Source organism: Apostichopus japonicus, chromosome 13 (assembly GCF_037975245.1).
Source record: "Apostichopus japonicus isolate 1M-3 chromosome 13, ASM3797524v1, whole genome shotgun sequence".
NCBI classification, from domain to species: Eukaryota; Metazoa; Echinodermata; class Holothuroidea; order Aspidochirotida; family Stichopodidae; genus Apostichopus; species Apostichopus japonicus.
The window spans coordinates 24,563,012-24,579,215 of NC_092573.1; the positions used below are offsets into that span (position 1 = coordinate 24,563,012).

General features: G+C 36.8%; 1 protein-coding gene and 1 long non-coding RNA gene across 2 annotated transcripts in view; both read right to left on the reverse strand.

The window, feature by feature from the left end:
* Positions 1-1,936: 1,936 nt before the first annotated feature.
* Positions 1,937-5,442, reverse strand: LOC139978356 (uncharacterized). Its single transcript, XR_011796953.1, has 3 exons — positions 5,250-5,442; positions 3,933-4,167; positions 1,937-3,148 (listed from the first exon to the last, which is right to left on the reverse strand). It is a non-coding gene; the product is annotated as an uncharacterized lncRNA (long non-coding RNA).
* Positions 5,443-7,028: 1,586 nt separating this feature from the next.
* Positions 7,029-16,204, reverse strand: part of LOC139978355 (integrator complex subunit 3-like) — a 32,089-nt gene continuing 22,913 nt past the window's right edge. Inside the window, exons 26-32 of the mRNA XM_071988492.1 lie at positions 15,945-16,058; positions 15,246-15,294; positions 14,677-14,847; positions 13,783-13,874; positions 13,547-13,619; positions 12,483-12,630; positions 7,029-12,104 (exon numbers count right to left, since the gene is read on the reverse strand). Of these exons, the coding sequence (XP_071844593.1) occupies positions 12,030-12,104; positions 12,483-12,630; positions 13,547-13,619; positions 13,783-13,874; positions 14,677-14,847; positions 15,246-15,294; positions 15,945-16,058 (722 nt within the window). The 3' untranslated portion in view covers positions 7,029-12,029. The remainder of the gene's footprint in view (positions 12,105-12,482; positions 12,631-13,546; positions 13,620-13,782; positions 13,875-14,676; positions 14,848-15,245; positions 15,295-15,944; positions 16,059-16,204) is intronic.

The following is a 16,204-nucleotide window of genomic DNA, read 5'->3' on the forward strand; positions in this document are numbered from 1 at the left end:
ATGGTGGAGTCTGACACTTCTGTTACTAGGTCGAATCTAGGTCAGATTACCGGCATTAGACATTTCTTTTTGCGCGAGTCTTCACACCCTTTAATCAGGTCACACATCCGGAGTCTATGCATGCTAAGTTCTTCAATACCGCCCTCACTCCCTTTTGGGGAAATATTTCATACTGTAGTTTTGAATACCATATTGGACCAATGGAGTGACAAGAGTTAGTTGACCCAGGGAGTTGTTATGGAAAAACAACTCCCTGGTTGACCTCCTTCTCTCTTGTTGAGGCAAAGCCATAGACATGTATTTGTGACTCAGTGGTGAGTACAGGATTCCAACGGTGGCAGTGATTCAAAATTTGCCCCAACAGATTTAGTAGAGAAAGAATATTTATGGGAGGGCAAGATGTACGACCAGGATTTAGTAAAGGAAGGGTGTGGCGATGTGTTCTTTGGGTAGTTATGGGCAACAAACTGCTCCATTGAAGAGGTGCACCATCATCTAATCCACCAGCCCACTGGCCCCGCATCCAACTAATATGTTAACCAGAATGCAAAAAAGCAATGTGGTTTTGATAAACAATAACTTCAATGACACATGCTGTCCTGAAATTACAAGTGACCTCAACAACAGGCTTCTTGTACTAAATGTGATACATCAACATACTAAATATGACATCTGTCCTTGTTGAAATATTGTTCAAAACATGGTTTTCACAATTTGACCTCTGGTGAACTCAAACGTCCATTGACCACCGCCCACGACATTAGGCTTCTTGTACACAATGTACTGCACTTACATACCAAACCAATTACTCAATGTGGTTCTTCTACACACTTAATATGAGGTCTGCCCAAGCTTCCCTTCTTGAGATATCGTGTTTATAAGGTTTTCACAATTTGACCCCTGGTGACCCCAAATGACCTTTGACCTCCACAAAAAACAATACGCTTCTTATACTTGATGTGGTACTTCTACACACCAAATATAATATTGGTCCGCACCTTCCCTTCTTCAGATATCCTGTTTACAAGCTGGGCATTGCAAACGCACACACACACGCCATCATCAAAAGTGACTATTATCATCAAAACCAAAAAGGGCCATGGTACAATATACGTCAATCATTACCCGTTAAAAAAAACCTGAGAAGTTAGTCTTTATCATATAAACTTCCAAAGACCTTATGAGCCAAACATGAAATTCTATTCTACTATACACCAAAATAAAATTGAAACAAGTGTGGCCGTTAAATTGCACATTCCTAATTCACCATTAACCGTGCATTTGCGTGTACACAAAATTAAACTAAGAAAACCTTGATAAGTTTTCTAAAATCCCACATTCGACACATAGGCAAGGTAGAAAGCGTAACTGAAAGGCTGTCACAGACAAAGCGAAATAGATAGACGTTATGGTTTAGTCAGCATAATACCCCATCCGCCACCCCCCTTCCCCGTCTCCCTCCCCACACAAACACATACCAATGTTGTGTCTACTTACAGCTCTCTGTCATGAAGGGAACATCTTCGTGGCTTATTCTTCCATTTATATATACCAATTCTAATCAACCCTCTCTATTCTGGAATGACTGATTTGGCATAGAAGATGGTGGGGGTGGGGGGGGGGTACAGCCTCTGTGGTTATGTCACTGCTATGTTAGAAATGACCTTGCATATGTTGGACACAAAAATATATATGTTTTAGATAGGAATCAAATAAATTCACAAAGCATCTGAATAGATATTTATACAATCATCTTTATCTTTACATTGGGTATTCTTTTCAAAATTCACTGTGAACATGAATGTACTACTGTAAGTGATTACAAAGAAAAGAAAAAAATAATAAAATTGATACATTCATACAGTATATAAACATAATCATATCAGCAAGATACAGAAATTTATTTATCCCCAAACAAGAGTTAGTGATTTTAAAAGGGGGGTGGGGTGGGGGTGGGGTGGGGGTGCGGAAGAAGCGGGAGTCGGGGAGGCAGATGGAAAATTATAAATCTGTCACTTTATGTTCTAATACAGTAAACAATAACACACATGATGATGCTGACTCTCTAGAAACATATATAGATATGTATATAAATATATATATATATATACATATACATTTTTTAAAAGTTATTTTTTTATTTTTTTTTATTGGACAATTTGCACATGTACAATGTTACCCACCTCTGAGTCACTGTACTTATGGTTATAATTTGTGAACAAAACATGTACTCTTAAACCTAAGGCCTAAACATGCCAACACATATCCTCTTTTCATAAGAGTGAGTTCTAAGAAAATGTTGATAAAGATTCAAATTCACTTCCAATGCAACCACAGAATTTGCAAGTACCATCACTATGCATGCTATTACACTGTCTATCATGTATTACGGACACTTCAAAAACCAAAAATACAATTTTGCCGGCATTCCAAAACTGATAAAAGTCCTCCGGGTTTTGGTACTCATTGATCAATTCTTGTCACAAAAATTGGCCTGCTTCAGTCAGTCAGCCAGTCAGTAAATCAGTCAGGCAGTCAATCAGTCAGTCAGTCAGCCAGTCAGTCAGTCACTCAGGCAGTCAGTCAGCCAGTCAGTCAGTAAATCAGTCAGTCAGTCAGTATATAAATAAAATCATAATAATATTAACTTTCAACTTGACAGCGACTACTGTTCTAAAGAATTTAAAACACAGAGAAACAATCACAGGGCAATTCTATGACTGACCTTATATATATATTCACATTTGTACTCACTGATTGGTTCTGGTCAGTTATAACAAGATAGTGTTTTTAACTATCGTGCCCCCTTCCCAAATCATTATCTGGAATGGTTCCATTAAATCTCTGAACAAACAAGAAAATGGCTGGCTCCATTTATAACTACTTACATTACACTTGAAGCCCAATTGAACACAGCTAGAGGATTCCTAGGTTTGTGAAGTGTCTCTTGCATGTGTTGCAGGGTCCTTTGGCTTCTTCCATTGATTTTTATTGTATGTGTATACTGTACCCTACCCTAAGTTATCTCTAATTGAACGAAAAGTTCAGAGCATCTTTGTTAATCAGTCTTCTTGTCTGGTCCACATGGTATCTCTGTGGCATGACCATTTTGAACATGTCCATTTTGCTCCGAAGTATTCTCTTTAGTCTGTTGAAAAGAATTTGAAATATAATTGTCTGAAAATGCTCAAGGAAGTAAACATTTAGGGTTGTCTAGTGGGCACAGGTGACTTCCGGCAAATCCCAACAACGTTGCGTTACAATAAAAGGAATAAGTAAGACCTGTCAATGTAAAATATTGTAACCCCTACCCATTATTATTATTGTGACAGCAAAGCTGTGTTATGAGGGTGCCAGGCTTGTGGTAACTGTAATCTTTTTCAATTGATGACATTTTTTGAAATATTAGTTATCGTAATTGATTACTTTTGATCAAAGTGTCAAGTAATTGTTATCGATAACTTTGGCATTGATGTCATGGTAATCGTGAGTACTTTAGGACACTTTACAACTGAAGTACCAATCAAATATTGCTAAGATAGAAGTGATAACCTGAATGATATCCAGCACAGGGGACTAGGGGTCTTCATGTTTTCTTTCGGTGAGGGGGGGGTGGGAGGTTGACACTGTTAAAACCATGATTAGGATATTGCTGCGTAATAATTGCAGTGTTGAAAAAGCTGGACATTTTTTGTATCTAAATTTTTGTGTGTGTGTTACCACAGAATTAAATACTCAATGACAAACTTGAAACGTTTAAGAAGACTTCTTATTATAGCTACAGTATGTGTAGAAAAACCTTTTCTATCTTGATTTCTGTATCTTGAGAAATGTTCAAACCACAACAATCAGACTGCTTTTTTTTTGGGGCATAAAACACATTCTTTCACATTGTGTTTTACACATAAAGATTCAACTAAAGTTCAACTTACTTTTGTCATAGGACAACTTGGTTTTTGTTCTGAAGTTCCATTTTCTTTTGATCCAGGGCCATAAGCTTTCATATTATACTTGAACCAGGTCTGAACACTTTCAGGCATATAAGGCATGATGTACGGTTGTAGAAGCCTGAACACCCACAGTACGAGTGGGATCACAATGCACGGTAAGCAAACCATCTTATTTGATTCCTACGATCGGTTGCTGTGATGACAAACGATGAAATTTCTGCTGAAGACAACACAAAATTTACTCACAGTTTAGTCCACTTAAAGAATATATGCTAGAAAGTTACAGGTGTTAAGAATAGTGTTTTGTGTGCCACTGGTTGAACGTTGAAGTGTAATTATGTAGGTTTAACATATGTAGTGTATAATACTGTGGGCAATGGTTGACCCATTGTAGACACTTAGCATGTGCAAACAGGCATTCCAATATTTGCCACACAGTACTTAAATAAGAAGAGGTTTGAAGATGGCATGGGCTAAGCCACCATTAGGCTCACCCAAGCGTGCATAATTTTGGCTGAAATTTGAGTGAAATGTCTCGCTTCAAAAATGCTACAGTCTGTGTTATCTGACTTATGTTTCTAGGATGAGAGATTATACATATTATAAACACGTCTTGAAAATGATGGTGTACATGAGGATCTAATATACATACGCAATCAATATTTGTGGACCAAATTTACCAACATAAAAATGTGGCCTTAGCTTTGTAACGGTTTCTAACGATCTCAAATCCAAATGACATCGTAAAAGTCAACAAAAGATTGGTACGATTAAAGAAAGCATGACCACTTTTGAGGTGCATCCTAGCATCCAGCCACATTGATGACCAGTTGGCTCTTTTCCCACTTAGCAATCAAGCATCAACTTCAGAATATAAAGAGATATGTGTACATATCTACATATATACATCATATATATACATCTATATATACATACATCTATATATACATACATACAAATATACATCAATAAAAAAGCATTGCTTGATTGCAGAATACCCATCAACTCTGAATCTCAAGGATATTTCACCGGAAGTCTCTATAGCCTAGGCTTGTATTAGTAAACAATATTGTCATTCTCAAAAGGCCATATGTGTGTGTGAGTTTCGGGTTATTCTGCAATTGATGCCGTATTGGTGTAAGCTTGGCTGTACAGTAGATAATTACTCTGTGTGAGCGCCTGTGTTTGTGCGTATAATAATGCTCGCATTACCTAATACGACTAGTATTAGCCTATCGGCCTATACCAGGCTAATGCATAACTTCTAAATCCTGACAATTTAGGCAAATCAGAACAAACCTCCTGAGATTCTTGAAATCGTCTTTCAGTATGTCTTCAGTAGGTTGGTATGTTACTTTTTAATAGCCTCAAGGAACTCGAAGCTAAAGTTGAAAATATAACAAACAAATAGTCGCCGGAGACGGGAAAAACGTCTTCTCTTGCAAGGTTTTGCGAAACAGGTGATTTTGCGTAGTAATTGCGAACGCTGTATGATGCAGTAACCAGATCGGAGATCGTTTAGTTATGCTATAGGAACATGACACATGGCTAATTCGTCCTAAAATGTCACTATGAAAGGGAAATAAATAATCATGGAACATTTATTAAGTGGATTAAAAAGACGTAAAATCTGGAATTAATTAGTTGTTCACAGAATAAGGAATACATGGGCAAAGAGGCGAGTTAACTAACAGATTAAATTTACACATATATGGTTACTCTGCTTATTAGGCTAGTATCATGAAATTTTAGGGCACTCTGGTATATATCATGCACTCACGCTCAGGCAAGTCGTGCCACAGACAATTGGTGGACTACTGTAGGCTAAGTATTTCAAGAGAAGTAGAAAACCCATCAGTAAATGCTTCACAATGGTTGCCGTCCTGCGGTTAGCAATGCATGGATGCAAAAATAGACCTTTCTTTCATATAGTGGCAATACACGCTAAAAGGGCAAGAAATAGTGGTAAATACTTGGAACAACTTGGTACATACGACCCAATGCCCAACAACCACAACGAGAAGCTTGTTTCTTTGAACCTCGAGAGAATACGTTTCTGGCTTGGGAGCGGGGCACAGATGTCTAGACCCGTTGCAATGCTTCTTGGTAAGTATTTCCTGAATCCATTTCCCGCTTCCCTTACTCAATATTCATGATAATACACATAAGGTAGACCGAGATTATGAGATGCCATTGACGTTGAATTTACCGTTTCGCGGAACTAGACCAAGGACTTTCTTTTTGAGGATCTTTATAAGTAATACCGTCGTGGCTATCCGTAAGAAGATGAATCGACTACCATTCCCCCTGCAGCTTTAACCGTTCCCCTGCAGCTTTAACCATTCAAAGTGAACAATTTTATTCAATTTTATTCGGCTAGATGCATAGTGTGGACGTAGTACTTCATTCAACAGGCTCATGGGTAAATAGCATGCCACATGTTACTTAGTGCCTAATTGCAGATTACCCCGCAACTCTTGCACCTCAGAGAATATAACCAGAAGTCCCGATAGTAAATACTTTGTCTTTCTCAAAAGCCTATGTGTGTGAGTTACGTGATGTTCTGCAATTGCTCCTCTATGGGAACAGTGAGGGCTTTCACACTACTAGATCCTCTTACCACCATCAGAATAGTCATGGTGCACTAGATGTTACTGTATTTGCTTAGCTGCCAGGTGAATATTGAGGTACAACATTATTTGACTGGTTGTCAATTAAATTTCACATTTTTGTTTTATACCCTTCAACTACCTTAAGTATGTGAGAAGTAGTTGTTGCAATTAAGCCTACAGATCATGTTAAATAGCAGTTTCTGAGAGAGCCAGCAGGATCTTCTTCAGGAAGTGTTTCTGTTAACATTGCCAACTCCCTTTGTACCAGCAGCAGAGAAATGTTCAGTTAATCTACTTAATCGTATGTTAACGTTTCTTGTCATCCCTCTGTAGGCCAGGCAGGGCTACTACCTGTGCACCCAACTACATACATAAGGGCCAGGAGAGCTCGGAACAAAGAGGAGGCAATTTCACGGATGGCAGTAGAAGAGGCAGCGGCAAAAGATTCAGAAGAAAGCAATGAAGGTTGAGGAATTCATGATCAAGAGTGAAGAAGAAACATTTAACCAAATACGCGAGTTTGTGAAGTGAATGCAACGTTATATGTCTTGTCATGTGACTTTCAATTGGAAGAAACATTGAAGTCTTTGGAAGGAGTTGCTCAACTGTTGCTAACTAGGTTGAAGTTAAATGTGAAATTTGCAGCTGCATGGTGACTGCAAGTGGAGTACCACAATAAGCAATATTGCACTTTGCAAAAGGAATACTGTTTGAAACTTCTATGATTGACTCAAAGTATATAGAAAGCTATGATTAGAGGTTCTGTTCATTTTAATTGTTAAGCACTCACAAGTCTACATACCTCTTATAACGGATAGAAACCTTGGTGTGATTCATGCAGTTATTAATCCAGTTCCTCAGTATGCAAAATTTGTGTGAAATAAATATGATATAGCATTTGGTTTTGCAAAAATTGTTCACCTGTCACCTCTATCAGATGTTCACAACCTCTAGAAATCAGTAAATTATTGTTGCTACTCCATTGGATAAATTAGTTCTGAAACTGAACTGCTTTTCATGTCAAGTCATACATGTATGTAAATCAAATATTTTAAGAACGTTATTATTTACAGTGTTTCTTATATCAAACATTATCTTGGTTGTTCAAACCTGCACTGTTCTGTTTTCATGAGTCATGTGCAATGTAATCCACTCATATTGAGATATCAATAATCCCTACCCCCCCCCCCCCCACCCCATAGAAAAAAGACTTTCAATCCAGACTATACAGAACTAAATGAGTGTTTGAAATATTTGCAGCCCAAGTATATGTTAAAAGTTTTTGTGAGCTTCTACCTTAAAATTCACAACTTTTTAAACAATAGATTAAATAGTCATCAGTAATCACCCCAAATCAAACCTTGTTTATAATTTCTCTTTGAAATACTTTGTTACTTTCAGACTTCACAGATACCAGGTCTCAAGTATGTCCATGTAGAAAATTGATCTGAAATTGGGTATGCAAAAGTCGTTAAGTTTCAACATAGGTGACCATTGTAGCATTTCTTGGGGGCAATGCACATCACTTTACAAGGCATATCCAATGGAAGAAATGAACTACAGTATTCAAACATTTTCCATTAGAATACACTTCTAGTTCTTGATCAATATCATGTGTCAGTATCTTGTTTCAATTAAGTATGAGATATTCCAGCTAGTACGTAAGTATCATATCATTGTAAGCAAGAAAAGCCAATGTCGTCTTGAATAGTACGTGAATTGACTTAAAGGTGAACAATATTGTGCTGAGAAATGCTAGAACGATAAATAAGAAAATGGTCTCCCAGGCTCAAAACATCAACACTTCTTGTCTAACTGGGCACTTTCGGAAATAACCTGGAAAATCAGAACTCGAAAGCAGGTACTTTTGAAAACCTTTCACCTTTTAACTGTTCACCTTTAGATACAGCAACATTAAAAGCAACATTTTGTTTTCAAACAGTTCAATTGTGCTACTAAGCAAATCCCTTATTGTTTCTCACAAGAAAAAGATGACACAAATATGAAAATCAATGATTTCTCTCAAAAATGGTTTCAAGATGTATTTACAAATTGTACAAGTGTAAGAAACCAGAATTTTGTCGATAGTTATACGCAAAATACCCAATACACAATCCTCAGCTGTGAACAGGAGAACTTTAATACTCTTACTGTCTTATAACCTGCTTAACATTGAAGGCATAGTCTGCTTACAGTTTTGAATCCATACATAAATCTAGCTATTGGAGAGTTCTTCACATTGCTGAGTTATTTATTTACACAATGGATAGGTTGGTCAAGAACAATGCTACTATTTTCATTAAAGAACAATGCTACTATTGTCTTTAATATATCTTGTTGGGTAAAGGTGAGTGAAATTTAATATACCAAAGTGGATGACTTTCACAGATGTGCCTTTGCCTTAGTTGCAGAAAAAGATAAAACCCAAGCACTTGAAGGACACCTGTTAAGGTAAAAAGTGGAATAAGTCTGCATGGGATTGAGTAGAATCACCATTAAATTTCCTAAATACAGTTCAATATAATTTTAACATTTCTACTTAAGGCATATCAAAGTAGTTAACTCCCTGGTTTAATATTTACAGTGTGCTTAATGTGGACTAACATATTCGTGTTCATATCAGCTTTCAATGATATTACTACTACTGTTGGACTTTCCAAAATGAACAAATAATTAAAAATAAAAACCCTTCAATCACAAGTGGACCTTTATTATGCTTGTTTATCCTAAAATTTCAAAATAATCTTGCTAATATTTGTGTAAACACATGGCAAATATGCTCTCAACCTACAAAAAGTGCTCCAGTCTGGTTTTATGCAGGCTGGTTAAAAAAATAGCCCAATTCTTAAATTTCTGTTCATTAAAATAAATTTAAGTCACTGTTCTTTGGAACACTGAAAGTAGGTCAATGCTGCTGCCACATTGTTCTTTTACTGATTACAATCCTGTCCTTGTCAGCTACCAACAATTATGATACTGACATCTGCTATCTTATCATGTAGATGATGTGTGTTGTGTGCTGTGAAATCAATTGAAGAATCAAACAACTGCAAAACAATTTTTTTTTTAAATGGTTTAAATTATTGACAAACTCCTTACAGTAATGTCTTGGCCACCAGAAATGCAAATGGTTGACAAGACTAAATGGTACCAGTACAAAACCACATATGTTGCTATGGTAACAATCATCAACCATCTATCTTAAATGTTACCGAATGGTATTATCAATCTGTAAGCCCCGTGGTGAGTAACCAACCTCATGACTTAACCAAGGAGGTTAAATATATCTGGCAAGTTTTCTGTCAGATCTGCCTTTCACCTTGTCAACAATGTTTGTGTAAGTCATTTGACAACGAAAGGAATACTGATCAAATCTACACCAACTTAATCTAAGGTGACCAATTTGTTTCTCCAGAAATTCCAAAGACATGACACTGATGTTGACATCATTGGGTAGTCTCTACACTGCACATTTTAATGGATGGGTGGGATTTATGGGTATCTCAATACTCTGTCATACATACTCTAGAAACCCATTTTTTGTTGTTACTTGCCATAGGTAGGCAAGTTAACCTAAGCTGTCAAGTTGTTCAGTGTTAAATACATAGCAGGGCATTCAAAGTGTCCTAAAAATGACTCAAACTTTCTTCTGCAGGCATATGGACATCCTTAGATAATGATAAGAAAATGATCAGTGTTGTTTCAGTGCTCCAGTGTGTGAAAGGACACAAAACCCTGCTTATATACTAGGAAACCATTAAATCTATTGGAAATTTTCAATTACTGTTGGTAATTCATTCAGTCAGCCGTCATTTAATTTCCCATTAAACACCACATCCCATATTATCAGATAATCTTTACAAGTATAAACTGTTTATATTACCCCACCATAAATGGTTGAACTCAAGTCAATAACCTCTTCTATATCCATGATAATTTCTGTTACGTTTACAAAAATTGTAAAAAAGGTTTCGTAGTTCCTCGACCAGACCTGTTATCAACATCAAAGTATGCTATTACAATCTTACAACGTGAATGGGCTTTTGCTGCATTCACAAAAAAAAATATGAGATTCCCCACCTTACATCCTAATTTTGGCAAGAAGCTAGAAAATTCATCCAAAAATGAGGACATTAACCCCCCCCCCCTCCCCAACCCAGAGAAAATCAAAGCCAGCTCATGCCAAATTGTATGCAAAATATACCACTGACTGTTCTTTGACATAGTAGTAGCAAAAACTAGACTCTGCTTCCAAATTTACAGAGAGACGGAAGCATGTTTTGTCTTTCTCACTGTACAATGGTTTAATACAAACTGGAGTTATGTATGTCAAATTGTATTGTTAAACATTATTGTTAACTAAAACAATCCATTTTTTCTTTCTCTAAGATTGACCTGTGAGTTAAAGGTGTTGACCTTCTTATAATAATATGAACATTTAAATGTACCTATGCAAAGAAGATACAGAACTTAAGAAGCAAACAAGGTTTGCAGTTAGCTTTGGCTAATGCCAACCACTCATCTTCCTTGAACATTTTATTGGGTTGTTGTTAGGGTAGAAGTTTCCCCAAAAGAGAATAATCCTTTAATTTTGTTTTATGATTTCAAAATGTAAACACTAGTGGTACTTAGAAGGGAAAGGGTTGCAACTAATTCAAGAACATGTAAGACAGTTAAACATCCCCCTCCACGCACCCCCCTCCCCACCCACCCACTCTACAAATGCTTGTGATGCAACAAGGTTACCTACTTTAACATTAAGGTAATATAACAGTAGATACAGAATCTATCAATCCTAACAGACTTGCAGAAAATTCATTGCTCAAGCTGAAGGTAAGGCACATGACCAGCTGAGCTTTGGATAAATTTGAAACTGCGTACTCCAGGATGTGATTCCATTCTGAAGAATTACTGCAACAGCATTCGCAGAGTATCACTGAAACATACCTTCTGAAGTATGTATGTCATCACATTCAGAAGTATGAATGTCATCACATTCAGAAATATGCATGTCATCACATTCAAAAGTATGAATATCATGATATTGTCAAGTATAAAGTCATTTTCTGAAGTATGAACATCACCACATTTCAAAGTATACATGACACCACATTTTGAAGTATAGTTACCGTCATACTTGGGAGAATTTTTGCAAGATCACATTCGGAAATACATGGTACAGAGAAGCAAGTGACACCTCCTAAATAACATCCAGCACTCGGCGAATGCTAATTCAAACGCTCGCTGGCCATGAATAATGACTCAATCATGCTATGGTGCTGACACCTGTGGTCAGGTACCACTGATATATGGAGCCAGCTGTTGCTATGGCTGCACAAACAGTGACTGGTTTTTTTTCCATTGGTCAGACCAGGCGATGTAGAGAACATTGATCAATGAACCAAGATATTATGTGAATATTTTCCTCAGCGTGTCCCTCGATATCGCTATGGTTACTGAAGCGCCTCTAATCACTATCAGATCCGACTGTGACGCTTTTCTTCCTCTTCCGATTCCCTTTGGCTTTCATGAGTTCATCGTCCTGTAAAGAAGAACGAATACCAACGACAAAGATGATATCACCTAATATAATCAGAGATCAAATTTACCATTTACCAAACATTGGGGTGAGTTATAAAGAATGATGGTGGGATATAAAATGGTATGAATGGGAGTAAATAAATGGAGATTAAACTCTCTCCAACGGTGAGCTAATGACAAGGAAAGGACAGGCATGGGGAGGGAGCAGAAGGACCTGGGGGCAATTTAAGGGATAAATTTTGGCAATAACTAACAACTTTGTGAGAATTTTACCTCATTTCTGTCTGTATCTCTATTGGACCAGCAAATGTTATGTTCTACCAGTCATAATTAAGATCCGTCACAACCTGCCCATTATACCCTTAAAACAAATGATTACCTGATCAGATTCGGAGGAACTCCCATCAACTAGTAACGGCTTCTTTGATTTCGGACTGGAATAACTCGGCGATCTCTTGGCAACGCGGCTCCTCGTTGTCCGAGACAGATCCTCAATCACATCTAGTAATTCAAACATGTCACTGAATCTGAAGGAGAAAGCAATACATGTAATTAAATCCCAATTCAAACATCTTTCTTTGCCAAATTTGAAAGAGCCAAATTTGGGATATATATATATTACCCGTATTTTCAATGATGACTTTTGGCACAAAATTTAATTTGAATATGCAAATTAAACCCAATGATACCAGTCCAGGTTGGATCTCTATAACACTTTAAATTTTTGAGGAATGACCCTTTAAACAAGTTATGATTCATCGCATAAAGTGCCTGGACCATTGAGTCTAATACACCGACCTTTATGTTAGTTCCTTAGTTACAACACAAAACTCAATGGGGAAAGAAACAAGACTTTTATTGCCTAATATGACATCTTTCCAAATCATTACAGGGCTTGTCAAGGACACTTGATGCTGAAGGTCCCCCAAGGGTGATCTCATGTTTATATTTAGTAAAGAGAACATGTTTGGGTTCATTCATTTAAATGAATAAAACAATGGATTAACATTGCCATTAAGACCTGCACTGACCTCATCAACTCGGAACCCTTAAAGGAGCATTGCAGAGTTTTACCATATTTTATAGTTACATATCTTGAAACTCTTTGTAGCCATAGAAACATCACTAGCACTCATTTAAATAATAAACTTTTGTCTCAGGTCATTCTTTAATATTGATATGTAGTTGTAGGGTGATCTCTCTGTACTGCAGGAGATAATTAAGGTTGGGGAGGTGGGAAGTAGTTGGTGTGTGTTGTCAATGGTACACACATAAATCGCAGACATAAATTCTTCCTCAAAATGTATTTGAGGGAGAAAAATAAAATAAAACAAAGCAAGGAAACACAAAGTAGAGCATCCTCAAGATTATATTAGGCTGAAATGTGTCGTCTGTAAAACTTAGTTTTCATTCTTCCTTTAGAAGGCAGCACTGTTTACTCACTTTGTCTTCTGACTTTCACTGCAGGAATGCTGAAGATGTTGAAGTCCCTGAAGAAGAGCTTCTTGGCTGAAGACTAAAACCAAAACAAAAAAATAACCAGTATTAAATAAAATAAAACATATATTTAAACAAAACAAAAACAGTAAAAAATGTGAGTCTTTTTAAATTCTTTTTTAGAAAGCATCTATGACAAAAAGTAGATCAGTCTTCGGCTCACACATGAAACTCATACTTACACATAGTCTGTTTAATAGCTGCTGTGAGTCTCAAATTATTCAGATGGCCAAGAAGTTGTTCTGGTGTTGGGTGCTGCAGCTTCAGGTTTTGTCTAGCGAAGAGAAGCATAGTATAAACTAAGAGCTTGAACGAAACAAAATGTATGATTCAAACTGTTTTTTTTTTCTTTAAAGGGTGTGAAGACTCGCGCACAAAAAAACATCTCATGCCGGTAATCTGACCTAGTTTCGATTGAGGTGTAACAGAAGTGTAAGACACCACCATGGATCCCAGAAAATACACACACAGCTTGCTACCGTCGGTACTTAGACACTAGTGTACAGTCAATACATACAGCTACCTGTACGGTCAATACCCACAACACAGTGTACATGGCAGCGTGGAAATCTCAGTTCTAGATAAATGATAGCAAGGTATCACGTTTCATTATTGTCTGCATTTTGTAGCAGGAAGAAGAAGTCATTTGCAACGGTAAGTTAACTTTTTCAGAGCGCGGCACACGGTTTGGGGCAAGTCTTTCACTGCCTTTAATATAAGTAGTAGAGTCATAAGGAATCAAGTATTTGAAATTATCTACATGTAATAGAGATAGAAAGCTGTTATTGTCCGCCTGTGTATAAATCTCCAAATTACTACTTAATCGCATGCCATGAAGAAATACTCCTTTACATACACAGAGAACATCACGCTAGCAATAAGTAAAATTTGGCATTACGTGAAAACTTTGGGTAAGCTTTAAGTAACCAAATGCAAACAGCGCCTTTTAAATGAGACATTTTAGTACAATTATGTCATTGCTATAGCAACCGCTGTTGCCAAATTGACCTTTGCATCTTACATGAACTTAACCCTTTGAACCTACATCTGTAAAATAACAATATGTGAAGGATTACCTTTGTCTAAGGCGCTTTGCAACAGATGTTGACTTTAGAAGCATGGCCTTAAAGAGTTCGGCCAATAGTTGCTCGTCCTGGATGACCCAGTGACTCAGCAAGGATGTCGTAAACTGATCGCAGTTATCAAAGGTTCTTAACAGCATCGGTTTCAGCAGCTCAGGTGAAGCTCTAAAATTGAGAAATTAAGTGAGTTTAATAAAATGCACTTGCAGCTGAGCAAACTGGAGAGTTTCGTTTTTCCTGCCTGACAGCTACAAATGTTATTTCTCTGGCAATACACTTAAATTTCGTTTCCTTGAAGAAGATCCTGCTGGAATAAAAATTTCAGGCCCCTCTAAACTTATATTTTTACCTACAACTGGAACAGGTGAAATTAAAGAATCACATTTTAGTATCCAATGATAATGAAAAAGAAAAATAGGCGGTTACATTTTACATAGGTTACATTTTACAAAGGTTAACTTTATTCCGAGATTACTCTTTTTTTAAACTTCGGTTCTAATTGTTAAGCAGATAAGACAAGAAGCAGATGAAAGGACGATTGAAGAATAAGTTATATAACTAACTGTTCCATTTTCAGCATCAACAGTAAACTAGCAATAGCCTCGGGATGATCTGTAAAGGAGAAAAGAGAGAAATAGCAATGAAAATGGATTTCATTCCCAATTTCAAACAACGTCACAGTTTTACTACATTACTTGAACTGAAATTTTTTCAAGACGAGTTACAGAAGAAAAAAAAATAATAAAAAACCCCCCAGGATAGTTCAGTTTCCATTTGCATCTTATTTACATAACAATAAGAAGCTACATTAACAGTTATTCACCCTCTTCAGTAATCCTATTATGGAATAATGACATATAAATCTCACAATTAGGGTTAAAACAATAGTTTAGAGTCCGCCCACTTCGAGGCCCATCAACGGAAAACACCAAACATCATTTACATAAAGATGGTTTATGTAATATTCCAAGAAAACAACCACAAAATATCATACTGGACTAACTAGCTGTGTATTTTCTGCTTTCTTTTGATTGATTACATCCAATCTCAATATTGCAATACATATCATTTCCATGTAAGTTCCTTGACAAATGTGAAATAATCGGTCACCTCAAAAGAAATGCCACTGTACCATAAAATTCACAAACATTTTGGTGCGTTTTCTTTGCATGTGTGTGTTTGATCTACCTCATGATAAGAGATGTCGAAAATTCTGGTATGATTTGAAAGCGGCATTTTTGGAAGAACCATGGAAGACCTACCTCTATATCTCAGCTTTGACACAACAGGCAGAAGGTGTTCGACTTCAATGTCGTGAGCAGATAAGAGTTGCCAGACGCAATATTGCTCAAATGTCTCCCACCTAAGGGTAGCCTCTGAAGAAATAAATAGAACACATCATGCATACACAGACAAGCTAAATTGACAGTCTGTTGCATTAGATGTTAAAACAAAGAATGTCTCTTTCTGTTCAAAACAACCATCGACACTGTTCCAATAGCCACAACAAAGATCAACTTTA